Below are 23605 nucleotides of genomic sequence, written 5' to 3'. Positions count from 1 at the left end.
TGACATGGTCAGGACCAGTGGGCACCACTGTGTGCTCGGTGCTGACCTGCAGGCTTCCCACTGCTGGTCAGAAGCACATACTCAGTAGAAGATCATCTGGAAAGCTTTGCTGAGCCCACCCTTGCGCTTACCCAGAATTCACAGCAAGGCCAAACAAGCCCCACACCCATCCCTATTTAACTGTTCATGCCTCTCCAGGTATTCCCAACGCCAGCCCAGCAGCCAGTGGCCACACCACTAATGACCCCTAGCTACTCCTACGCGACCCCAAGCCAGCCCATCACCACCCCTCAGTACCACCAGCTCCAGGCCAGCACCACCCCACAGTCGGCCCAGGCCCAGCCCCAGCCCTCTTCCAGCTCCCGGCAACGGCAGCAGCAGCCAAAGTAAGTATCTGGATGGTGGCACAGTGCAGGTCAGTGGTAGGGGCAGGTGTTGTCAAGAGACCGAAAGGCTTAGCAGAGGCAGGTGCTCTGGATCCTCTGAGGGCCCTGACCACATGATATGCCAGGAACACTAGTTTCTGGGTGAAGACGGAAGAGGGCAGTATGGCAGCCAGCTGCTGCTGTATCTGCCTCATCCCAGTAGAGGGGCTGCTGCCCATAGGTATGAGGTTCCTTTCTGCAAGGGTACAGTGATTGGTGGGAAGACTTCCTTCTAGCAAAGTCCCAATCTCAACTTTTCTTCCCCTCCCAGGTCCAACAGCCATGCAGCCATCGACTGGGGGAAAATGGCGGAGCAGTGGCTGCAGGAAAAGGAGGCAGAACGGCGGAAACAGAAGCAGCGGCTGACACCTCGGCCCTCCCCCAGCCCCATGATCGAAAGCACCCCCATGTCCATTGCTGGCGATGCCACCCCACTCCTGGACGAGATGGATCGGTAGGGGGCCTGCTCCTCGGACTCTGGTTACCTCTGAGGCTGGGAAAGGCCTGGCCGCCCACTGCCTCCCTCCCTGCCCCTCCTTTTATGTCCATAAAGTGGCGTGAAGTGAGACGTTCTCTTTGGTGGTCAACCCGGATGGGTGACAGGCTGGATGGCCTTGTGAACTTGAGCTCAGTGTATGCTAGGCAACAATTCTCCTGCTCCAGACCCTCACCGACCACCTGTCCTGGGACCAGGCTGGGAGGGGAGTATGGCAGGGAGGAGGAAGAGGAAGGTGAGAATGAGTAGAACAGTTTTGTATTCTACTCCCTACAAGCCATTTTGAACTTCTGCCCTCACCGGACTCTGGGCTGTGACTGGGGCACCAAACTCAGCACATGAGTCTCCCCTAGCTCTCGTGGGGAGAGGGATGCTATTTATTCAGTTTGGGGCAGGAGGGAGAGGAGGGAAAGTATTTCTGACCCTGATGCCAACAGCCGGGTGGCTGTCCAAGCAGGATTGCAGGGGACACAGGGAAGCACTGCCCAGCCCCTGCCTCGCTGCCCTTTCCCCCCTGCTGCTGCCACCGCTTCCTGCCTGTCATTTGAATAAACAGTGTTTCTATTGAGCTCTTGCCAAAGCCTCTCTCTCCAACTCTCCAGCTCTTTGAGGGGTGGCTTTCAAAGCAGTGTTTGGAGCTCCAAGGACTCCCCTGACTCCCTCTTCTGATCCATCAGAGGCAAAGATTCATAGACTAGAGGCAGCTTCTGCATCAGACTGCCTGGGGCACATCCCTGCTCTACTTCCCAGCCGGGTGACCCTGTGCCAGTTCCTGCTGCCTTTCAGCTGGCTTTCTTACCTGTAACATGGAGATAGTGATACCTGCCTCATCAGCTGCTGTGAGGACCAAGGCAGCGTGTGCAAGCTCCTTGGCCCAACGCCTGGTACCTCGCAAATGTTACCCGGTATTATTACACCCACTCACTCACCCACAGCACAGCTGCCCCATCCGCCCATGCCTGCTGGTCTTCTCTGGCACCCTGGAGAAAGGCCACAAGTAAATCTGGATTTCTCAACTTGAGCCTCTGCCGTTCATCTCTTCCCTTTTCCCAGCTGGGCCTTGGTCTCTCGCAAGCTCTCAGCAGTAAGGTGTTCCTGCCCCAGGATGGGGCCCTGCTCACCTGCTCCCCTCCAACACACTGGCCCTGGCCCTTTGTCCCTGCCCCACTGCATTTTTTGTTCTGAACTCCTGCCATCCCTGTTTCTGCACAAGGGCTTCGTCTCACAGCTCTGTGAGTCAATGCTGGGAGAGTGGGGCCTCTGGCTCCCTTTCCTTTGCTTGGGGCTCAGCAGAGAAGTCAGAAAAGGCCACTGCTGCCCAGACGTGGCACACTCCCTCCCCTTGTTTTTCTTCAAGATCTGGGGGAAGGGGCCAGCTCTGCCAGGAACTCAAGTCAGCTCCCTTCAGCACAAAAGGGCTACAAGGGAGGAGCTAGACCACCAGCTGGGAAGGTCAGTCTCTGGTAGTACCACGAGCACCTTCTGCAGAGCCACTTAGAGGAGGGAAAGGCCAGGCACAGTGGCACAGAGTGGGTTAAAAAGTTCCGTTTATTGGGGGTATCGCTGCAGACAGTACTGCCTGTCCCAGAAGTGGATTTCACACAGACCCGTCTCTTGCAGCAGAGAGGGGAAGCCCTCCTTCCCACCCCAGATACACTCTTCCACCTTGTCCTAGCAGGTAGGAAGAAATAGGGCTGTGCCCCTTCCTTTCCCTCCCACCTGCCTTCCCATGGGCTTCCTTTGTGAAAGCTGGATTGCCTTTGAGAAACCCCTGCAGCCCTGAGCCCACCCCTTGCCCTGCAAGAAACAGCCAGGTTGGAGGGAGAGAACAGCAGCAGAGGGCCAGCCACAGGCTCGATGGCATTTATTCTGCACCCTGACCACCCTGGCCTCAACTGAGGTTGGGGTTTGATCCTGGGGGAGATTTTCTCTTGTTTACCTTCCTGGCTTGTGAGGGCTTTGCCCCTGTCTTTTTGGCCTGGACTGTGTTCTTCTCTCTCTTCCTGGGCGATGATGATTCCACAATATCCTCGCTGGACAGTTCTCCCTGCCCCCGGCCATTGTAACTGTCCTCGCTCTCCAGCTCTTCCCGGCTTTCTGGGCTGGACTCGGACATCCTGGCCAGCTGTCTTGGGCTTAATGATCGGCTCACGTCTGGCGGGGAAGGCTCCAATTTAACCGGGCTTTTCTTCTTAGTCAACTGGCCTTTCTTGGCTTTTTTCTTCAGCTTTGCCTTCTCATCCATCTCCTTGTCTTTCTCTTTTTCCTTTTTCTTCTTTACCTTCTTGATCACCTTGCTGCCCTGACCCTTCCCTGTGGGGCTCTCAGAGCGCCAGATGGTGATGGGCGCTGTGGAGTCAGGGGTACCAGTGGCCATGCTGGTGCCTAGGTCAGGGGAGGCGGTGGCGGGCCCCACCTGCGTCGGGATGGGGGGCTTGCTTTCCTCCTCCTCCTCCTCCTCTTCCTCTTCTTCATTTAGATCATCTGCCCCACACTCATGGTAGAGTGGATGGTGGATCACTGCCACAGAAACAGGTCTGTAGCTTTTGCACCTGGGAGAAGGGACAATGGGGGAAGTTTGACAGAGAGTGGGGGGCAGTGCCCTGTAGAGGCCCCTTCCCCATCAGCCCACCGGGGCTCACTCACCAGCCATACTGGAATCGCTCCACATGCTCCTCCTCCGGTGTGAGCTCAAAGCAAGGGGACTCGATGACATGGGAGCAGGTTGGGCCCGCGCCCTGGGAGCTGCTGCTATCCTCTGAACAGTCCTTCAGCCTGCCACACATGGGACTCTCAGCCTGGCTCCCATCACTCCCCCAGGGACCCAGAGCCAGAAGCCTGAGGGACAGTGGGCTTCCGCTGGGCCTGCCTCAGGCCAACAGACCTCCTCCCCATTTCTCTTAGAGCAGAGCAAGGTGTGCAGAGCTGGGACTGGGCTGGCAGCACCAATTCAAAGCTGAAGAGGCAAACCAAAGGTTGAAGGGGAGACCACAATGAAAGTTCGGACCTGGCTCTGCCATGGGTCCCCCAAGGGGGTGGGCCCTCACCTAGAATTACAGTTGCAGTGGTTGACAGAGTGTAGGTGCAGGCTGTGGCGGACACAGTCAGAGGCGAAAGGGTAGATGATGTGCCCAGTGCACTGCTTGTGTCTCCAGCAGCACTTGTCAGGCTCCTTGCAGTCACCTGAGGGGGCAGGAGTCTGGGTCATCAGTAGCAGCCGCAGACCTCTGGGTCTTCCCACAGCTCAAGCTAAAACCTCACCAAATTCACCTGCCACCACCAGCTGTCCACCCCAAGAAGTGTTTCTGCTTCAGTAGTAGTAACTTGGCCGCAGAGTAACCCCATGTCCCAGCAAAGTGTCTGGTTCCATGTCTGATACACAGGAGACCCTTATCAAGCCCCCTGCAGTCCTGTGATTCCCTGTTACTTCTGTCCTCTCCCTCCAGTGGGAGGCCTCCACCAGCTCCTGCCTGCCCCTCAACCAGGTGCCGACAATGAGTGGCAGCCCTGCTCCACAAGGCGCCTGGTAGGAGAAGGCCCTCCTGCTATGGCACCCCAGAGCCCCAGGAGCAGCAGAGCCGCAGCATCCTCAGTTCCTACACCTGCCCTGGCCCACGCTGATCTCTCACAGCCTGGCCAGGAGCTAAGGCCTGCATCATGCTCCTTAGCTTCTGACTCGTCCTTCCCTCCCCACTTCCCCCTCCTCCCTTCTCCTTCAAGCCCCTTTTTTTCTCCTGCCTGACACCTTTCTCACTCCCCTCCCTTCCCATGCCCCCTTCTTGATCCTTTCCCTGCTCTTCACTCAGCACCTTCCCACACTCTCCCCAGTCCCTAGAGCCCCAGGCTTTCGAATGACCCACCCCCAGCCTAAGCACCCTTTTAGGCAGCACAGAGACCACATCCCCTTTCCCAGGGCACAGGAAGAAGCTGCTGGGGTGAGAATTTGGGGTTAGGGAAAAGCCCTGGAGAAAGGCCCCCACCTCTGTTGCTCAGCTCAATGCCAGTCCTGAAGACAGGAGTTTCCCCGGTCTACCACCACTGCCTCACCTCTGACACTGCCTAAGGCCCGGCTGTCCCCTCAGGCCTCTATCTCAAAGGTAAGCCCATGAGGCGACTCTGCGCCTCTCACAGCCCAGAATCTCACTCACCCGACAAAGGACAAGGGACCTTACCTCGGATTCCCCAGCACTCCTAGGGGAGGGAGGGAGCAGGCACTGGCTTGGGGTGCTGTGGCTGGATTACCCTCAAACAGGCCGAGAATTGTGCCTTTGCCAGCCCCCACGAGGAGTGGAACTAGGGTGAGACCTCATACCGGCCACCAGCCAGGAATGAGCCCAGGCTGTGGGTGTGAGTCCAAGTGGCCTCACAGTGCAGCAGCTTGGCCTGAGGCTTACCCACATTTCTTCCTCCTTCCCTTCCCCACACAAGGCTGTGAAGTCCTGGGTCCTCACTACACCGCTGACCCATGGGTGATCTGTGTCTCTCTCCTCCCCTCTTGTACCCTTTATCCCCCGGGAAGATGAGGAAGGCATGGGTATGTGGCAGGACCCTGAAACTTCACCACCACCTTGGCCTTCCTCAGCATGGCTGAGCTGGGCCAAAGGGCAGCATAGTGGCAAAGTGCCCTGAACTTGTAGTCAGGCCTAAGCCCAAGTCGTGGGTCTGTCACTTACTAGCCGGGTGGCTTAGGGCAAATTTCTTTACTTCTCTGAGCCTTTAATTTCCTCATCCACAAAATGGGATGGTGGTCATACCAATTTTGCAGGGTTGTTGGGAGGACTCAATTCACATATGTCAAAGATACTTATGTGCCATAAAGTTCTATATAAACGAATGGGGTGATTGCGGCCTTGAGAAAGGGGTCCCCTCTGGCATCTGTAGGGGATGGGTTGAGGATGGGGCAGCTTCAGGACCACACTTCCCTCCCTCCCTGCCTTAGGACCAAGCTTCCACCAGGTGTCAGCTTTCCCAGGTGAGGGGTGATGAGGATCCCCTGGGTCAAAGGTCTCCTGGACCCACCTTCAGAGAAGGTAGACACATCAGTGCTGGACGCCACACCAGCCAGCAGATGTCCTCTCTCCCAGCTGGGTAACCTGTTTACATCTGAGAGAGCATAGAGTGGCAGTGGTGGCAGCAGCCCCCTCCCTGTGCCATTTATTCACCAAACATACCCCGAGAAGCTCCACATGTCAGGCCCTTGCTGCATCCTGGAGATGCAGAGATTAAACAACAGTCCCTGCTCTTAAGGGGTTGCGGGGGGGTGGGGCGGTGAGGGGGAGGGGAGAGGGGGAGGGGAGAGGGACACGGGAGGTTCATGACAGTAATGTGATGCAGATGCTGACAGGGAAATGGTAGCACAGGACAAGGGCCACCTACCAGGACTGGAAAGGAGGACTGGGGACTATGGAAGACTTCTTGGAAGGAGCATCACTAGAGTTAGTGATGAATAGGAGCCAGCCAGGGTCTAGGCAAGGAGGGACAGCTCCAGAAACTGTCCCAGGGTGTGTGGAGCCTGGACAGAGGATGACCCTAAGCAGACCTCCAACTGGGGTGGCAGCTCCCTCAGCCATTAGCAGCCACAAGACAGTCTGCCCCTTTGCCTTTCCTTCCCACAACTAGCTTTATCCCTTGAGGCACTGGACTTGAGGTCTGCTTAAGGAAGGGAAACTGATTGCTTGGGGTCTTCAGCAAGCCTTCAGTGGCACTTGGTCATCCTCCTATAAGTCTCTGGTCAGCTCCTCCTCCTGTTTTCCACAGCACGGCAAGTACTCAAAATTTGTTAAATGAACAAAAGAATGAATGAATGACTTTAAGCACTTCCTGGAAACTCCTGCAACCACTGTTTCTCTCAGCAGATAATTTCACCGCCATTATCTGTGGACACTCCAACCCTCATCAACTTTGCTTGCCTGGGAAAAGGGTGTCCCTCCTTTCTCATGCCCAAAGCATCTATATTTTAGGTCCCAGCCAGAACTGACACCTTCTCCTCCTTTACTGGCTTCTTTTTTCCCCCCTTACAGGCTATAGACATCATAAAACAAAACACTCTGTCAATCCTGTTTCTCCTACCACTGCATATCCCCCTTTCAATCCAAATTGATTAACTCATTCAGAGGACATATGTTGGGTGGCTTCCCTCGGCACTAGAAAAGAGGCCCAGTCCCTACCTTCAGTGAGCTCAGTGTCTTCACTTCTTTCTTCTCTTCCAGCCACCTGCAACATGGCAGCCATCCGCCCCCCAATCTGAATAGCTTTGGCAAAGGCCACCAGCAGTTTCCCAGTAGCCAAATCCAGTGGGCTTCTTATCTCATTTGACCCTGTTTTTTGTTTTGTTTTGTTTTTTGTTTTTGTTTGTTTTGTTTTGAGATTGAGTCTCACTCTGTCGCCCAGGCTGGAGTGCAGTGGTGGGATCTTGGCTCACTGCACCCTCCGCCTCCCGGGTTCAAGCAATTCTCCTGCCTGAGCCTCCTGAGTAGCTGGGATTACAGGTGCACGCCACCACACCTGGCTAATTTTTGTATTTTTAGTAGAGACGGGGTTTCACCATGTTGGACAGGCTGGTCTCGAACTCCTGACCTTGTGATCCGCCCTCAGCCTCCCAAGGTGTTGGGATTACAGGCGTGAGCCACTGCGCCCGGCCTCACTTGACCCTGTTGACCAATGAATCTCCTTCTGCAAACTGTTCCTTGGGCTTCCATGGCAGACCTCATCTTTCTCTTCCTTCTCTAACCAGCTCTTTAGTTCTTCCCTGTCTCCTTTGCTGTCTCCTCTTGTTTTGTTGTATGCCTTAAATTGGTGATTACAAGAGTTCTGACTTGGTCACCTCCTCAGAAGGCTCTACAAAAGCATGTCCTGGATAACTTCATCAACTTCCATGTTTTCAACATCCACCAATGAAATGACATAAATCTGTAATCCCATCATTTTGGGAGTCTGGGCCAGGCACCGTGGCTCACGCCTGTAATCCCAGCTCTCAGAGAGGCAAGAGGCGGGAGGATAGCTTGAGCCCAGGAGTTCGAGATCTGCCTGGGCAATATAGCGAGACCCCGTTCTCCAGAAAAAGGAAAAAAAAAAAACAAAAAACGACATTTTGGGAGTCTGAGGCGGGAAGATCACAAGTCCAGGAGTTCGAGACCAGCCTGGGCAACATGGCAAAACCCCATCTCTACAAAAAATACAAAAATTAGCTGGCTTAGTGGTGCACAACTGTAGTCCCAGCTACTCAGGAGGCTGAGGTGGGAGGATTACCTGAGCCCAGGGAGGTCGAGGCCGCAGTGAGCCGTGATCAAGCCACTGCATTCCAGCCTGGGCAACAGAGTGAGACCCTGTCTCAACTAAAATATATGCCTTTGATTCTAAATCCCCACCACAGCCCCATTCTATGGATGAGAACACAGAAACTCAGAGAGGATAAGTAATTTGTCCAAAGATACATGTTAATAGACGGCAGAAGTAGGATTCAAACCCAGGTCTTCCTGGTTCCATAGCCTATGCTCTTTCAGCCCTGTCTACTTACTGTTGGCTGGGGACACACCCCTGTAAACAAAGGTCATTCTGTATGTGAAGCTCCACAGCCAAGCCTTTTTTTTTTTTTTTTTGAGACAGAGTCTGGCTGTGTCGCCCAGGCTGGAGTGCAGTGGCGGGATCTTGGCTCACTGCAAGCCCCGCCTCCCGGGTTCACGCCATTCTCCTGCCTCAGCCTCCCAAGGAGCTGGGACTACAGACGCCCGCCACCATGCCCGGCTAATTTTATGTATTTTTAGTAGAGACGGGGTTTCACTGTGTTAGCCAGGATGGTCTTGATCTCCTGACCTCGTGATCCGCCCACCTCAGCCTCCCAAAATGCTGGGATTACAGGTGTGAGCCACCGCACCCGGCCCACAGCCAAGCCTTAAAACCACATTCTGCTTGAGTGAGCTGGCGAGGCAGAGGTTGCAGTGAGCTGAGAGAGCCACAGCACTCCAGCCTGGGCAACAGAGTGAGATTCTGTCTTATAAAATAAATCACGTTCAGCTCCATATGCAAAACCTGTCCTACCAGGCCGGGTGCAGTGGCTCATGCCTGTAATCTCAGAATTTTGAGAGGCCGAGGTGGGCGGATCACTTGAGGTCAGGAGTTTGAGACCAGCATGGTCAACATGGTGAAATCCCTTCTCTAATAAAAATCCAAAAATCGGCCAGGCATGGTGGCACATACCTGTAGTCCCAGCTGCTCTGGAGGCCAAGGCATGAGAATCGCTTGAACCCCAGAAGTGTAGGTTGCAGTGAGCCGATATTGTGCTACTTGCACTCCAGTGTGGGCAGCAGAGTGAGACGGCGGGAAGGACAGGTGTTTTTTTGAGGCACAGTCACTTCCTACTGCACCTGCTTTTCAGCTCCAACACTACCAATTCCTCACCCTCTGGTTTTACTCAATCTGGACTCCACAGCCTCCCTTATCCACCCTGGACCCTAAAGTCATGCCGCTGGGACCTCAGCCAGGGTGAGGAACCAAAACTCCTCTGCCTTGCTGTTTCAGGAGCCACCATGAAAGAGACACACATGGCCAGGCGCGGTGGCTCACGCCTGTAATCCCAGTACTTTGGGAGGCCGAGGTGGGCGGATCACGAGGTCAGGAGTTCAAGACCAGCCTGACCAACATGGTGAAACCCCGTCTCTACTAAAAATAAAAAAAATAAAAAAAATAGCTGGGCGTGGTGGCGCGCGCCTGTAATCCCAGCTACTCAGGAGGCTGAGGCAGGAGAATTGTTTGAACCCGGGAGGTGGAGTTTGCAGTGAGCCGATATTGCGCCACTGCACTCCAGCCTGGGCGACAGAGCGAGATTCCATCTCAAAAAAAAAAAAAAAAAAGCACACATGCAGGGTCAGAGCCTGTTTACTCTCCACTCACTAGCTCCCCCAGAGCTCGGACACCCATCAGCTCTGTTTGTGAAGGAGACGAGGGGAGGAAGGACAAAGGGGGAGACGAATTTAGTAACTCTCTTCAGAGCTGAGAAAAGCAATCTGCTCTTTAGTTCCAGAGGACAGGAGGAGACCTCTGACCAGCAGCAGTCCAGAGTTCCTGCAGCAGGAGTGACTGACAACACACACAATGAATGAGGAGGGTGATAGGGTGAAAGAAAGTGGGAGGCTTATGGCGTCTTTCCCCGTGAGGCGTTAATCGGCGCACAAAGGCCTAACTCAAAACTCACAGGTTATGCTCATCTGTACAGAATCCTCCCCGTCCTGCGGGGCCGAGGAGCTCTCCTCGACCTCGAGGCACTGGGGGTGGGCACCAGAGCAGCCGAAAGGAGTAGGGTGGGAAGGGAGGGATGGAGTAGGGCGGGAAGGGAGGGAAGAAACTAGGAGAGGAAGGAGGGAAGAGGAGGAAGCAAGGGAGGGGCAGTGCGCCCGCGTCTCCTTGGAAATGCCTCTCTGGCCTCGTCGCCGCGGAGGTAATTGTGATGCCACGGGTGGAACCCTTAGTCTCCTTCGTCCACCCTCAGGGTCGATGGAACCGCCCGCTCCCGCCCCGGCGTCCGGGTGGGCGCTGGTCCACGGGCTCCAGCCAAGGCCGGCGCTTCAAGGGCAGCGGCCTGCGCCCGGTGCCACCCAGTCCGATAGCCGAGCGTTCCAGCTCTGGCTGGAACCAGACTTCCCGCCCATCCCGCGGGCGACCCAGCAGGGCCTCAGGACCCCAGTCCTCAATCATTGGCCCGCGGCTCGACGCGAGCCCGCCCCCGGCCCTAGCTCCGCCCCGGCCCTAGCTCCGCCCCGGCCCAGCACTGGGCCCCGCCTCTCTCGTTGGTTTGCCCGCCTCTCTCGTTGGTTTGCCCGCCTCCCTCGTCGGTTTGCCGGCCTCCCGCGTGCGCCGCTCGGGGTCTGCGAGCCGGGCCGCGCCCTCTGCCCAGCTCCTGTCCCGCCCCTCTTACCGCGGCATCTGCTCTCATCCCACGAGCGGGCCTTGGGCTCGGTCTTTTCCTTAGTCCATCTTTCAATTGTGAGCGTCGTCCTGACCCACATCGCTCTCCGCCCAGGTCTTCGTCTCTACAGGACTCTTGCGTGAAGTCCAACCCTGAGCCTCAGCCCGGCCGAGCCCTCGGCCCAGCCGTGAACTCCAGTCTCGGCTACGCCCCCGCCTAGCCCCTAACCCCGCCTCATGCTGGCGCAGCCCCCGGCCTCCCCAACCCGGCTCCAGGCTGCGTAGTCTTCCCAGCTGGGTCTCAGCGTCAGCCGCGTTCTTCATCCGGGGCCTCCGGCGCCTCCCAGGCCCCTCTTTATCTCAGACCTTAACCTTACAGGCCCAGCTCTCACCACCCATCTTTGGTTCCAGCTTGCAGTCCAAACCCCAGATTTTCACCCTGCCTCCAGATCGTAGCCCCAATTCTTAATGTTACAACGAGCCTTGCCCCCAGCCCCATTATTAGCCCCGCCCCGGCCATTCTCTAAACCGCACACACCCGTCCCGCTCCCCGCCCCACCGACCCTTGGGAAACCAGCCGCAGCCCTGCCTCTGCCCGCTGGCGAGAGAGCGAACCCCATCTCTACAAAAAACACAAAAATTAGCTAGTTTAGTGGTGCGCACTTGTAGTCCCAGCTACTCGGGAGGCTGAGATGGGAGGATCCCCTGAGCCCAGGGAGGTCCTGGCGTCGCCATTTCCACTCCACCTTCCGGGCTTCGAGGTCCCTCCGCCTCTGGTGGAGCCCGGGCTTCCCCTTTCTCCGCCCACAGGCCTCTCCGAAGACCTAACTCCGGGCTGAGGACCTGATGTCTGCTCCCAGCCCCTGCGCCACCCCGCAGCGTTCCCCGCCCCTGGCCCCCAGGGGACACCCTATTCTAGAGACAATACTGCCCAATAGAGAGTCGTAAGCTTATCCTGATAGACAGTCTGGAGAACAGGGCAGGCTGCATTCATAGGAACCTCATCCCAGTGACACCCCTCACGCCCTCAGGTACAACATACACACTCTGCGCATGCATATATCACAGACACACAAAATATACTCACCACACACAGACTAATACAACATGCACACGGAACACAGAACTCCCACACCCGGTGCAGCACAAACACCACACCTGGACTGTGGTGCTGGCTTCACACACATCTGTTAACAGGCAAGGCAAGGGTGAGGAGCCCAGTGCTGCCAGGGAACAGAAATGGAAAAAACAATCACAGGAGAGTGTGAAAAGAAGTTATCGCCATATCGACGACATTCCATGCACCACACCCCTCCATTTCTCTTGGCACCAGCTTCCAAAGCCAGGATGAAGAGGAGGAGAAAGGATGGGGTCCACACCTTGTTTTCTCCACCATCATCCAGGGGCTCTGCTGCTGCTACTATTGCTCTGCCTGATCCCCACCTTCACTTTCCTCCAGACCCAAGTCCGGAGTGGGTAGGGCTCCTGCCCAGACCCTCCTTCCCGTGGTAGCTCTAGAGAGTCTAGGAACTGCGAGGGAGGGGAAGCCAGGAGAAGGGAAGTGTGCAGAAAAACCAACCATCCTGGTGAGAATGGAACCAGGAATGGAACAGACAGAGCACTTGGCAACTGGGAGCCAGAATCTGCCTTCTAACTTGGACACCCCCTTAGCCTCCCAGGATGACACGAGGCCATAAGTCCTCCTTTGTTGACCCAGATGTCTGAGGTGCTTCCAGCTACTCTGGAACTCTGGGTTAGATGTCAACAGGGAGCCAGGGTCTTGGTCACCTTTCTTTCTTATAAAAGTTAATGGCATAAACAACCAAAAAAACAAACAAAAAAAAAAAAAAAGAAAGAAAGAAAAGTTAATGGTTATAACTCCTGAGTTCAAGCAATTCTCCTGCCTCATCCTCCCAAGTAGCTGGAGTTACAGGCACGCAACACCACGCCCGGCTAATTTTTGTATTTTATTTTATTTTATTTTTTTATGAGACAGAGTCTTGCTCTGTCGCCCAGGCTGGAGTGCAGTGGTGCCATCTCGGCTCGCTGCAAGCTCCACCTCCCAGGTTCAGGCCATTCTCCTGCCTCAGCCTCCCAAGTAGCTGGGACTACAGGCACCAGCCACCACGCCTGGCTAATTTTTTGCATTTTTAGTTTCACCTTGTTAGCCAGGATGGTCTCTATCTCCTGACCTCGTGATCCGCACGCCTCGGCCTCCCAAAGTGCTGGGATTACAGGCATGAGCCACCGCGCCCGGCCTAATTTTTGGATTTTAATGGTGACGCGGGTTTCACCATGTTGGCCAGGCTGGTCTCGAACTCCTGAATCCAAGTGATCTGCCTGCCTTGGCCTCCCAAAGTGCTGAGATTACAGGCACGAGCCACCGCACCCTGCCTGGAAAAGTATTTCTTAAAGGGAAGGCAAGAAAAGGGTGAAAAAAAGAAAAAGATTCTCCAGTGGTGAAAATTTGGGTATAAGCACCAAGTAGGAGGACACGTGTGGGGAAAGGATCAGGGGAAAGGGCTCTCAAAGCCAGCCATTCAGACTTCACCCAGTGAGGGCCCAGTGCAGCCCCCAAACTGATGTTTCAGCTCCCAGCCTACCTGAACCTGCCCAGGGGCCAGGGATGGCCAGCACAGCATCCCCAGGGGACTCTAGTGCCAAAATGGCCACACAGTCATGCCCATTCCACATCCATCATCCCCAACAAAGAACTCCAGCCCCAAAGTGCTCGTAACAAAGAAATTTTAATGCATAAGGCACAGTGAGAGGCTGGAATCATTAAGCATCCTCAAACACAAAGGGCCCAGCAGGCTGAGCAAAAGAACAGAGACACTCTCCCTCACTACCACTGGGCGCCCTGGACAGTCCCCTGAGGAGTAGGGGGCATCCAGTCTTTGGCACGGTGCCTGGGGGCAGGAAGTGACTAGCATGGTCCCAGCTACCCCTCTGTGGGAATACTGCCACCAAGAGGCAGCTCTTTGGTCTGGATAAAGTCAGTGCAAATGTCCAGGGGTCAAGCTCTGGAGGAATGAGGGTGGCACAGTGCCCTAGGGCTGGGCAGTCTCTGAACAGTCTCCTCAGCCCTCATGGGCAACATGTGGGCTTCTTCTTGCTGGCAGTTAGGTAGAGGTTGCTGTCATCACTGTTGATGCCTAAAGAAGGGTGGAAAATATGTGAAGCAGGGATTGGAGGCTCACTGTGCCCTCTGCCACCCTCAACCAGGCAAGCACTCACGGACAACATCCCCAATGCGTCGAGCCCCCGATTTCTCCAGCTCAGCCAGCACATTGGCCTCAAAGGTCAGTGCTGCCACACGGAAGAAGAATTCTCGGACATTCTCACCTGACACAGAGAGCAGATAGGTGCTCAGGGGCAGTGCTGGGTCTGGGGACACAGGGCACAGCTGGAGGTGTAGCAGTGAGAGGAGAGCCAGGCAAGAGTGTCACAGCAGAGCCCTAAAGCCTCCAACTCACCAGTGAGAGATGAGACTGCCCAGTACTCAGCCTTCATCTCCTGGGCCACCTGGAGGGCGTCTTTCTCCATCAGCGCATACTGAGCAGGGGTCTGAGGGAAGGCCAGAGTCAGAGGGGGGCATTCCCTCACCAAGCTGGGAAGTCCCCCCACTGGCACACTCACACTCAGATCCTTCTTGGAACCTACAAGGAAGAGAAGCACACTGGAAGGGTCATTCTCCTTCAGGGCATCGGCCAGCCACTGCCTGCCATGGGAGGTGGAAAGTAAGGGATGAGTGAGTCTGCAGGGCCCCTCCCGCTGACATTCATAGGCCCAATTACCCCCTCTCTGGTCCTACATGCATTCTTCTTCTTCCTGACCACCCCTCTGTTCTGAACCTCTCTTCCCGGAGCCTCCCATTATATTGCAGGATGCTCACTTACTTGGTATGTTCCAGAGATGCCACATCATTCAGGTTGAAGACAATGATGATGGCTGGAAGAGTGGCAGAAACAGCCCCAGGTTGACAGGGAAGACACTACTGCTCATTTCCCCAATCCTTCCAGCTCCATATGAGAAGCCATGTGCACTCTGAGACCCACCTACCCCACTTCACCCAGCCCCTTACCTTGAGCTCCTCTATAGTAGGTTGACGCAATGCATTTGAACCTCTCCTGTCCAGCGGTATCCCAACTGGAAGGAAGGAAGAGTGAAGCACAGGTATGTATCTTGGGGGGTGTGGGTGCTGGGGAGAAGGGATAGCTGGAAGGGGTGTGGAAGCACTCACAGCTGCAAACTGAAGGGAATGCCCAGCACCTCAAATCGTTCCATCTCGAAGTCCACTCCAATGGTGGCCTTGTAATTCTTATCAAAGGTGTCTTTGCAGAACCTGAGAGGGTACCAGATGCTGTGATCTGGAGCCAGCCCACCTGGCTAGGCTTGGCCCCACCCTGCCCAGCTCAGCTCCAGCACCCCCTTACCTATTAATGAGGCAAGTCTTCCCCACCGACAGGTCCCCCACCACAATGACCTTGGAGATCTTAAATCTGCTGGACACAAGAGTGGGCAAGGGGAGTGGGCACGAGCTCTTTCACCCTAGGGAGTTCCAATGCTCCCGACTAGGTCCAGAAAGGTAGCTGCACCCAGGCTGAGGGTATTATAGACACCAGGCGTCCCAGGCAGCTGCGTGGACAGGTGTGCTGGGGAGGAGGAGTGTTTTGTGCTCCAGAAGCAGAGAGACATGAATTTGAATCCCAGCTCTCACACTGATTAGCTGTGTGACTTTGGACACGTTATTTAGCCTCTCTAAGCCTCAGTTTAAACATTTAAGTAAAGTTAGTATATATTTTACTGGGTCGTTGTGAAGGTTAAAATGAGATAAATGTCCTATATTCTAAGACACCCTCCCCCCCGCATTTTAATGTCTGAAATCAGGATATATCTTAAGTGATGGACTTTTCCATTCAATAAAGATGATAGTACCCAACACTGCCTGGCACACAGCAAATGCTTAATTAATGGTGCCAACTGTTATCAGTATTACCTTTAAAACCCACAATAAGACTCATCCCTGTAAGCACAGCCAGACCCCTGCCCTGGGGCTCCATGGATGCTATGTGGGGATCTGAGCAGGTGACCACCTTCCCATTTCAGACACCTTAGTCTCTACTCAGAAATCCAGCTGCCACCCTTCTACCCAACCCCATCTCATAGAACTCACAACAACCTTGTTGGGAGAAAAGGAGGGGATACAGGGGCTTAAAGAGGGGGAAAAAACCATATAGCTGGTAGGGGCTGAAATGAAGCCCCAAGGGGGTGGTTGTTTACCCTCGCTATGACTACAGAGTTTCCTGGGACCTCCTCTCTTTGTTGTGGGTGTCCCTAACTCACCCCACGGTGCCTGTCCGGTGCTCCTGGCAGGCGCAGGTGACGCGGGGGTGGAAGTCTTTGTGCCCGTGCAAAGCGGCCTCCTTCCTCAGGCACTTAGTGGGAAGGATGGAAGAGAATGGAGCTTCCTACTCCTGGCCCTTGTCCCGCAGCCAAGCGGCCCGGGTAGGGGTGGAGTGCAGGGACCACCCAGAAGCACCAGGCCTAGCTGGGTGGCAGGGCTGGGCCCAGTCCTCTAACTGGTCTGGTGCCGCCTCCTCCTCGCCCACACCCCGGGCTGTAGACTGAAGCCCGACGTGGCCCCGGCGCCTACCTGGGGCAGCTCCGCCAGGACGCGATCCCTCCGCACGGGTGCCAGAATGTTCATCCTGCCTGCGGCCTTGCAGGGCGCCCTGAGAAGGCGCCGATGCCGGATCCGCGTCAGCGACCCGGGCGCGTGGAGACCCGACGATCACCCGCGGCCGGGGTGTCCCGACTACAACTCGGGGCCACGGGGACCCTACGGGAGTCCGCGGTCTCGGAGACGCTACGACCACCGCGGGCCACGGAGATGAAACAATCACCCGGGGCCGCGGCGAGCCCAAAATCACCCGGGCCCTGGGCGTCCCGAAGATGACTCTGGGGCGAGGAGACTCTTCGGCCGCCAATTGGGGGCGGGGAGTCCCGTCTGGTGGGGGCCGGGCCCGCGCAGACCCTACGATTACTCGGGGCCGGATAGTTCCTACGATTACGCGGGGCCGGATAGTTCCTACAATAACCCGGGGCCGCGGAGACCCGACGTCATCTCGGGGCTGAGGCTGCCCTACCATTACAGAGCGGCCCGGGGGCGCGGAGCGGCCCCGCCACACGGGGTCAGTGTGGGCAGGGGCGGCGCTGCCAAGGCCCGCAGGCCGCTGGAGGAGGGGGCGAGGGGCCCAGTCCGGCTACAGGGCCTCGAGTCCCACTCCGCTCGGGCTCCGCCAACGCTGTAACACGATCCCCGGAAATTCCTGGAGAAGGGCCGCCCCCCGCCCCTCTCCTGGCGGCTCCAGGCCTCGCTGCCCGCCCTCGCCACCCCCTCCTCTCCACCCCTCTGCGTTGCCCCGCTCAGGCTCCCTCTTTTGACGCTTCACCGGGCACCAGGACCGCCCCGACCCAGGCTGGAGCCTATCCAGATAGGGACTCCCCAGGCTGCTCTCCCCTGCACCTCTATGCCCGGCTGCGCCTTCATGGGGACCCTTACCCAGCCGAATTGGTGATGGGGAATCGGAGACTGCTGCGCAGCATCTGGCGATGCCAGGAACCAGCAGGGAGGGGAAAGGGGGAGAGAAGGGGCCCAAGGAGAGGCGGCGCTTCCCTCCTCAACTCCAGGCCTGGGAGGTGACTCATAGAGTCTGCCCCCTCTCGCCCTTCTGCCCTGGGAGGTCGGGGGTGGGGATGGTGGAGGGGAAGCGTGCGAAGGGGGTGCCAGGGTTAGAATGAGGTGCCCACCGAGGAGAGAGACGTCTGAAGTCTGGCGTCTTTTCCTTCAAGGCTGCTGTGTAGATTGTGAGGTGGGAGGGCTGAAGATCAAGTTCCCTCGAGGGCGGTTAAAGAAGGGCTAAGTGGACCCGGAAACTCTGCTCTTTGGGGTGGTCTCCGCTCTGGGAGGCGGGGACTCCCCTCTGGTATGGGTGTTCATTGTTCTGGCCCCATTGGAATCTATCCCCCAGGGACAACTCCTTTGTGCAAAGTCCTGCAGGATAGAAGAGGGGGCAGTGCACAATCAATTTCACCGTCAAAGGGGACATGTCTGGTTTTATGAAGGGAGAGGGAAGAAGAAAGGATCAAGTGGGGATGGGTTAGGCACACACCTTAGGAGAAGCAAACCTGAGTGTTAAGAAACCTTTCTCTGTGTCTGGGGCTGAATTTGAGGATGTAAAGATGACCAGGACACGGAAGGGAAGACTAGTTTAGGGCAGGGGATTGTGAGTGAAGTTACTAACCAGAAGAACTAGCGAATCTTGGAGAAATGTGTGGAATTTTCATAGAACTTCAAGTGCATTATCAGGAAACGCAGTAAAACTTGACAGTATCAGTGTCGCAGGTAAAGAGGGGCAGGTGTGGCCGCCTTGTACTTCCTCTGACACTTCCCTCTCGTGACTCGATTATTTATTTATTTATTTATTTATTTATTTATTTATTTATTTTGAGACAGGGTCTCACTCTGCCACCCAGGCTGGAATGGCTCATTGCAGCCTCGACCTCCAGGGCTGAAGCGATCCTCCCACCTCAGCCTCCCAAGGAACTGGGACTACAGGCACGCACCACCACGCCCGGCTAATTTTTGTATTCTTTTGTAGAGACAGGGTTTCGCCGTGTTGCCCAGGGTGGTCTCGAACTCCTGGGCTCGAAGCAATTCGTCCACCTCGGCCTCACAAAGTGCTGGGATTACAGGCGTGAGTCACCGCGCCCGGCCCTGACTTGATTTTTTTCTGCCACCAAATCACTGTGTTATTGATAAACCACATTCCTCTCTGGACCTCAGTTCGACCGAGCAAATCCTGCCCCAGCACTCTAGAACTTAGCTGTATCTAACTCCCGAGTCAATCCAAATGTGTTCTTTCCTCTTGGCAGCGTTCCTGCCTCCTGGCATGGCAATCCTCTTCCCTGAGACTGGCAGTTGCTCAAGATAGGAAGCTCCCGGGACCAGACCCGAGCGACAGCCGGCTACGCCGTCCGCTGGCCTGAGCAAATAAACGCGTGTCTTCAAAAAACTACAATCCCCATGGTGGCACGCGCCTGTAGTCCCAGCTACTCTGGTGGCTGAGGCAGGAGAATGGCGTAAACCCGGGAGGCGGAGCTTACAGTGAGCCGAGATCGCGCCACTGCACTCCAGCCTGGGCGACAGAGCGCTCAAAAAAAAAAAAAACAAAAAAAAAACAAAAAAACTACAACCCCCATGAAGCTTTAGTGCCTTTGAGGGGAGGAGTGGCGCATGTTTGTTCACGCACGAAAAAGAAATTAAACCTAACTACCGTTCCCAGAGGGCGCCGCTCTGCAAATTACCCAATCAGCTCTAAGTACAAAGCATCGCGAGTCTTTAGTGCTCTTTGGCGCTATAAGCCCGTGGGAACGGGCATTGGAGACCCTTTTCACAAGATGGCGCCGAAAGCGAAGAAGGAAGGTGTGTGTTGGTGATGGGGCCGCAGCTGGTTTACCGGGGATTGCCGCGCCGCAGAGCGAACGAATTGGGAACACGGCTGCTGGGCTAAGCCCTGAGGGCTCTGCCCCGGGGCTGTTCCCTGCGTTTCGGACACGCTGCAGTATACGTGGGCCGCGTGGGCCCAGCCTCGTGGGCTGAGTTCCGGTAGAGGGAGTTGGTGGGGGGCAACGCGGCAGGCATCATCCGCCAGGGAGGGCCAGACATTCGGCTCTGGGAAGCTACACGCATTCACTGGTTGGAGCTCCATGTCCCCGGGCCTGTAAGGAATTAGTGCCCTCAGCTTTAACCATTTTCCTTCTGGTTCATGTTCAACCGGGCTACATTACCCGCCCCTCTCTCCGCAGCGTGGTTTTGCGATGGGGTATGTGTAAAATTCGTAGGACATTTTCTGGAATGTATCAAGCGTTCATTCAGTGCTACTTTGTTTCATAGTCGTATCCCTGGAGTTACTTAGAGTTGGTCGCTTTCGCCTCTGGTATCGTGCATATGATGGAAAAGTTTTAATCTCCTGACACTTGTGATGTCTTCAAAGGAACCACTGATGCACCTGTGGCCAGGGTCGCCCACTGCAGTTCTTGGGGCCGGAAGTGACCGATTTCTAAATCCCGCACCCACGTTTTCTTTCCTTTTCTCCCAGCTCCTGCCCCTCCTAAAGCTGAAGCCAAAGCGAAGGCTTTAAAGGCCAAGAAGGCAGTGTTGAAAGGTGTCCACAGCCACAAAAAGAAGAAGATCCGCACGTCACCCACCTTCCGGCGGCCGAAGACACTGCGACTCCGGAGACAGCCCAAATATCCTCGGAAGAGCGCTCCCAGGAGAAACAAGTCAGTACTGCCCCCTGTACCCATGAAAAGATTTGAGTATTCTCCATTGGTAATTTGGAAATTCACTCACTCTGCGTGATGGTTTCTCAAACACAAATTGTGTCCAGTGTGCTTCTCTAATTGGAAGTATGAGGAGATTGTTTCTGCTGCATTTACAAAACTGGCAGGATCAGCCCAGAGGCCGGGCGCGGTGGCTCACGTCTGTAATCCCAGCACTTTGGGAGGCCGAGGGGGGGGCGGATCACTTGAGGTCAGGGGTTTGAGACCAGCCTGAGTGACATGGAGAAACCCCGCGTCTATTAAAAATAGAAAATTCGCCGGGCATGGTGGCGCATGTCTGTAATCCCAGCTACTCGCGGGAGGCTGAGGCAGGAGAATCGCTTGAACTCGGGAAGTGGAGGTTGCGGTGAGCAGAGATCGTACCATTGCATTCCAGCCTGGGCAATAAGAGTGAACTCCGTCTCAAAAAAAAAAAAAACCCTGAGTCTCTCAAAATTTGTTAGGTTAATTATTGCTTCACATGTGGTCACGGTTTGAAAACTTATTTTGGGGGGAGTATAAAGTAGAATACAGAGATTCCTTGCTCATAGCTCCTACTGCTATAGGGAACAATCCTTGAGAGTGAGAACGTGGATTGATTCTTGATTGATAATGGGGATTCCATTATCTGTATTTGGCAGTTATGTCCTGCTGCGGTGTATAGAAGCTTCTTTCCATTCATTTTCCCGAATTTTCATACTGCTCAAGGAACAGTTGGGGGGAAATGGGCAGAAGGTTGGACACTTGAGTATTTGAGCTATCGGTAATAACTGACTTTTTAGGGAGCACAGATTTGAGTAGAGCCATGGTAGTAGTTAGTACCAATAGGTTTTTGCTGCTTCTACTCTTTCTTAACAGAAAAAGTGGATTGTGTTCATACAGGAAAGCAGTTCACAGACTGTCTTCCTGCCCCTCCCGCCACCAAGCTGGACCTAGAATCAAGTGTGACTTTAAATGGGGAAAGCTGTGTTACAGTTGTGCTTAAGCCACTGCTGTGGCTTAACCTCAGCTGTGCATAAGAATTTGCTCCTGGCTGGCCGGGCGCGGTGGCTCACGCCTGTAATCCCAGCACTTTGGGAGGCTGAGGCGGGCGGATCACGAGATCAGGAGATCGAGACCATCGTGGCTAACACGGTGAAACCCCGTCTCTACTAAAAATACAAAAAAAATTAGCCGGGCGTGGTGGCAGGCGCCGCTAGTCCCAGCTACTGAGTCCCAGGCTACCTGTAGTCCCAGCTACTGAGTCCCAGGCTACCTGTAGTCCCAGGCTACCTGTAGTCCCAGGCTGAAGCAGGAGAATGGTGTGAACCCAGGAAGCGGAGCTTGCAGCGAGCCAAGATCCTGTCACTGCACTCCAGCCTGGGCGAAGCGAGACTCTGTCTCAAAAAAAAAAAAAAAAAAAAAGGGAATTTGCCTCTGGCCCGATTCTCCTGCCTCAGCCTCTTGAGTAGCTCGGACTACAGGCGTGCACCACCATGCCCAGCTAATTTTTGTATTTTTAGTTGAGAGGGAGTTTCACCATGTTGGCCAGGATGGTCACGATCTCTTGACCTCGTGATCAGCCTGCCTCAGCCTCCCAAAGTGCTGGGAATACAGCCATGAGCCAGCACACCTGGCCCAAAGATGATTCTTTAATCACTTGAGGTTGTAAGAGCCCTTCAAGAGAAAGAAAATGCACAACGTTCTGCCCCTGGGATTGGGGCTTCAGGCCCTTAGATTTCAGGGTGCAGATGATGACACTGTAAAGCGACCAAAGTCTGAACAAAGTGATTGGTACCTCGTTGTCTGATGCACCTAGGCTCTCCTGGCTCTGGGCTCCAAAAGAATGGGCCCAGGCCAGGTGACCCCATTTTGCCTCTCCCAGGCTTGACCACTATGCTATCATCAAGTTTCCGCTGACCACTGAGTCTGCCATGAAGAAGATAGAAGACAACAACACACTTGTGTTCATTGTGGATGTTAAAGCCAACAAGCACCAGATTAAACAGGCTGTGAAGAAGCTGTATGACATTGATGTGGCCAAGGTCAACACCCTGATTCGGTGAGTTGGGCCTCAAGGGATGGGGAGCAGGCTGGACCAGCAGTCTGGAGCCAAAAAAACCTGCATTTCATGAAGCTTTTTGATGTTTAGGTAGTCCTGGTAATGCAGGACTACACGTGTAGTCCGAGCTATGCAGGAGGATCTCTTGAGGCCAGGAATCACCCATGATTGCCCCATTGTACTCCAGCCTGAGCAACCAAGCAAGGCCCTTTTTTTAAAAAAAAATTCCCCTGGACCTTTCAGCAGGGGAAAAAGGTTCCTTGACTTAAACTTGGTGTAGGTTTAGCAGTGTGTGTGAGCCTTGAGGCAGGAATTACAGGCTGCCTTAGTTACAGACCTTTGTGTGGACCTGAGGCAATGCTTTCTAGGACTTGATTGGGGGTTGGTGCTCATTTTCTGGGTCCCTACTTCTATTGGGAAAGGCAACTAGAGTGCGACACGTGGCAGATTACCTTGGTTTAAGTCTTAATGTGGCCTGTGGTGTTTCCCATAAGAGAATTGGCTTTGTGGCTTCATGGTGTCCTCTGGGCTAATGATGGAAAAACCATTATTGGAAAAGAATGACATGAACAAAGGAACCACTGAAGTGCCGGAGGACTGGAGGAGGAAGGGGGAGGGTGTGGGGGCAGTTGAGGGTGGCAGGGACTAAGGCTTCCTTCTCTACCCTAGGCCTGATGGAGAGAAGAAGGCATATGTTCGACTGGCTCCTGATTACGATGCTTTGGATGTTGCCAACAAAGTAAGTTTCCTTCCTACAAACCCCTTAATGCTCACCCCTTGGGTGCAAATGATGCATATGTTAGCGACCAAAGCCTGATCTTTGCTGATTAGTCATAATTAACTGACTGCACCCCTACCCTTGACAAACCTTATCCTCACATTCCTCATTTTGCTTTCTAAAAATAACATTCCAGCTTAATCTTCATATTTCAAGTCCAGTAACGAGGCTCCCTTTTGTTTTTCAGATTGGGATCATCTAAACTGAGTCCAGCTGCCTAATTCTGAATATATATATATATATCTTTTCACCATATACATGCCTGTCTGTCAATTTCTGGTTGGGCTGGGAGGCCACACACACACACACTGACATGACAGGGCTTGGGCAAGACTCCTGTTCTAGTTATCCTTTTGAAATACCTCACCCTGCCACTCCACCATGTATGATCACTCCAGAGATCTTTGTGACTAGAGTTAGTGTCCTAGGAAAACCAGAACTCAGAACTTGCCTCCATGGTTGAGGGTAACAAGCTGTACAAGAACCCCTTTTATCCCTGGAAGAGGCTGTGTATGAAACCAATGCCCAGGGTTTGAAGGGTGTTAGCATCCATTTCAGGGGAGTGTGGATTGGCTGGC

The 23605-nt window shown here is 54.7% G+C and overlaps 4 protein-coding genes and 4 non-coding genes across 30 annotated transcripts in view; 6 read left to right on the top strand and 2 right to left on the bottom strand.

The window, feature by feature from the left end:
• The window catches only part of SUPT6H (SPT6 homolog, histone chaperone and transcription elongation factor), a 39906-nt gene extending 38417 nt beyond the window's left edge, over positions 1-1489 (top strand). For both annotated transcript variants that reach the window (XM_003812681.7, XM_034942197.3), the window contains 2 exons: positions 199-386; positions 697-1489. In XM_003812681.7, coding sequence (XP_003812729.1) covers positions 199-386; positions 697-883 — 375 coding nt within the window. In that variant the 3' untranslated portion in view covers positions 884-1489. The remainder of the gene's footprint in view (positions 1-198; positions 387-696) is intronic.
• Positions 1490-2455: 966 nt separating this feature from the next.
• On the bottom strand, positions 2456-11316 carry PROCA1 (protein interacting with cyclin A1). Of its 11 annotated transcripts, none has more exons than XM_008965108.4 (5): positions 10832-11316; positions 5941-6024; positions 3969-4104; positions 3568-3696; positions 2456-3473 (listed from the first exon to the last, which is right to left on the bottom strand). In XM_008965108.4, the coding sequence occupies exons 1-5, from the start codon at positions 10920-10922 to the stop codon at positions 2813-2815; spliced, it is 1101 nt and encodes a 366-aa protein (XP_008963356.1). In that variant the 5' UTR covers positions 10923-11316; the 3' UTR covers positions 2456-2812. The 11 variants fall into 11 exon arrangements, with proteins under 11 accessions (XP_008963356.1, XP_003812737.1, XP_003812738.1 ...); XM_003812689.6 differs by lacking the exon at positions 10832-11316 and adding an exon at positions 10112-10635; XM_003812690.5 differs by lacking the exon at positions 5941-6024 and having other exon boundaries at positions 10832-11289.
• Positions 11317-13549: 2233 nt separating this feature from the next.
• On the bottom strand, positions 13550-17717 carry RAB34 (RAB34, member RAS oncogene family). Of its 12 annotated transcripts, none has more exons than XM_008965114.6 (11): positions 17635-17709; positions 16478-16690; positions 16168-16259; positions 15258-15326; positions 15065-15166; positions 14906-14970; positions 14721-14772; positions 14461-14542; positions 14298-14388; positions 14059-14166; positions 13550-13976 (listed from the first exon to the last, which is right to left on the bottom strand). In XM_008965114.6, exons 2-11 carry the CDS (start codon positions 16529-16531, stop codon positions 13909-13911), a joined length of 783 nt encoding a protein of 260 aa, XP_008963362.1. In that variant the 5' UTR covers positions 16532-16690; positions 17635-17709; the 3' UTR covers positions 13550-13908. The 12 variants fall into 12 exon arrangements, with proteins under 12 accessions (XP_008963362.1, XP_063455238.1, XP_008963363.1 ...); XM_063599168.1 differs by having other exon boundaries at positions 15258-15323; positions 17635-17705; XM_008965115.6 differs by having other exon boundaries at positions 16478-16556; positions 17635-17700.
• Positions 17388-23282, top strand: RPL23A (ribosomal protein L23a). The gene is made up of 7 exons (XM_003812691.5): positions 17388-17523; positions 18486-18581; positions 18760-19309; positions 19986-20169; positions 22073-22249; positions 22919-22988; positions 23215-23282. Exons 3-7 carry the CDS (start codon positions 19285-19287, stop codon positions 23227-23229), a joined length of 471 nt encoding a protein of 156 aa, XP_003812739.1. The 5' UTR covers positions 17388-17523; positions 18486-18581; positions 18760-19284; the 3' UTR covers positions 23230-23282.
• LOC112437637 (small nucleolar RNA SNORD42) lies at positions 19829-19895 on the top strand. Its single transcript, XR_003026198.1, has one exon. It is a non-coding gene; the product is annotated as a small nucleolar RNA SNORD42 (small nucleolar RNA).
• On the top strand, positions 21932-22003 carry LOC112437647 (small nucleolar RNA Z17). Its single transcript, XR_003026207.1, has one exon. It is a non-coding gene; the product is annotated as a small nucleolar RNA Z17 (small nucleolar RNA).
• On the top strand, positions 22776-22839 carry LOC112437638 (small nucleolar RNA SNORD42). The gene has a single exon (XR_003026199.1). It is a non-coding gene; the product is annotated as a small nucleolar RNA SNORD42 (small nucleolar RNA).
• Positions 23030-23101, top strand: LOC112437648 (small nucleolar RNA Z17). Its single transcript, XR_003026208.1, has one exon. It is a non-coding gene; the product is annotated as a small nucleolar RNA Z17 (small nucleolar RNA).
• Positions 23283-23605: the final 323 nt, after the last annotated feature.

This window comes from Pan paniscus, chromosome 19, assembly GCF_029289425.2.
Source record: "Pan paniscus chromosome 19, NHGRI_mPanPan1-v2.0_pri, whole genome shotgun sequence".
NCBI lineage: Eukaryota > Metazoa > Chordata > Mammalia > Primates > Hominidae > Pan > Pan paniscus.
This window is presented reverse-complemented; position numbering and strand designations above follow the sequence as displayed.

What these genes read in the sequence shown, in the direction of transcription:
- RPL23A (XM_003812691.5), top strand. Translation starts at nt 19,285, where the DNA reads ATGGCGCCGAAAGCGAAGAAGGAAG. An exon ending in AGCGCTCCCAGGAGAAACAA is followed by an intron (nt 20,170 to 22,072) that starts GTCAGTACTGCC and finishes TGCCTCTCCCAG; the next exon opens with GCTTGACCACTATGCTATCA. An exon ending in AAGGTCAACACCCTGATTCG is followed by an intron (nt 22,250 to 22,918) that starts GTGAGTTGGGCC and finishes TCTCTACCCTAG; the next exon opens with GCCTGATGGAGAGAAGAAGG.
- PROCA1 (XM_008965108.4), bottom strand. Translation starts at nt 10,922, where the DNA reads ATGTGGGTCAGGACGACGCTCACAATTGAAAGATGGACTAAGGAAAAG. An exon ending in CACTGCAACTGTAATTCTAG is followed by an intron (nt 3,697 to 3,968) that starts GTGAGGGCCCAC and finishes CATGTGTGGCAG; the next exon opens with GCTGAAGGACTGTTCAGAGG. An exon ending in GAGCGATTCCAGTATGGCTG is followed by an intron (nt 3,474 to 3,567) that starts GTGAGTGAGCCC and finishes CCCTTCTCCCAG; the next exon opens with GTGCAAAAGCTACAGACCTG.
- RAB34 (XM_008965110.6), bottom strand. Translation starts at nt 17,532, where the DNA reads ATGAGTCACCTCCCAGGCCTGGAGTTGAGGAGGGAAGCGCCGCCTCTC. An exon ending in CCCATCACCAATTCGGCTGG is followed by an intron (nt 16,557 to 17,386) that starts GTAAGGGTCCCC and finishes GCGCCTTCTCAG; the next exon opens with GGCGCCCTGCAAGGCCGCAG. An exon ending in CTACTATAGAGGAGCTCAAG is followed by an intron (nt 14,773 to 14,905) that starts GTAAGGGGCTGG and finishes CCACTCTTCCAG; the next exon opens with CCATCATCATTGTCTTCAAC.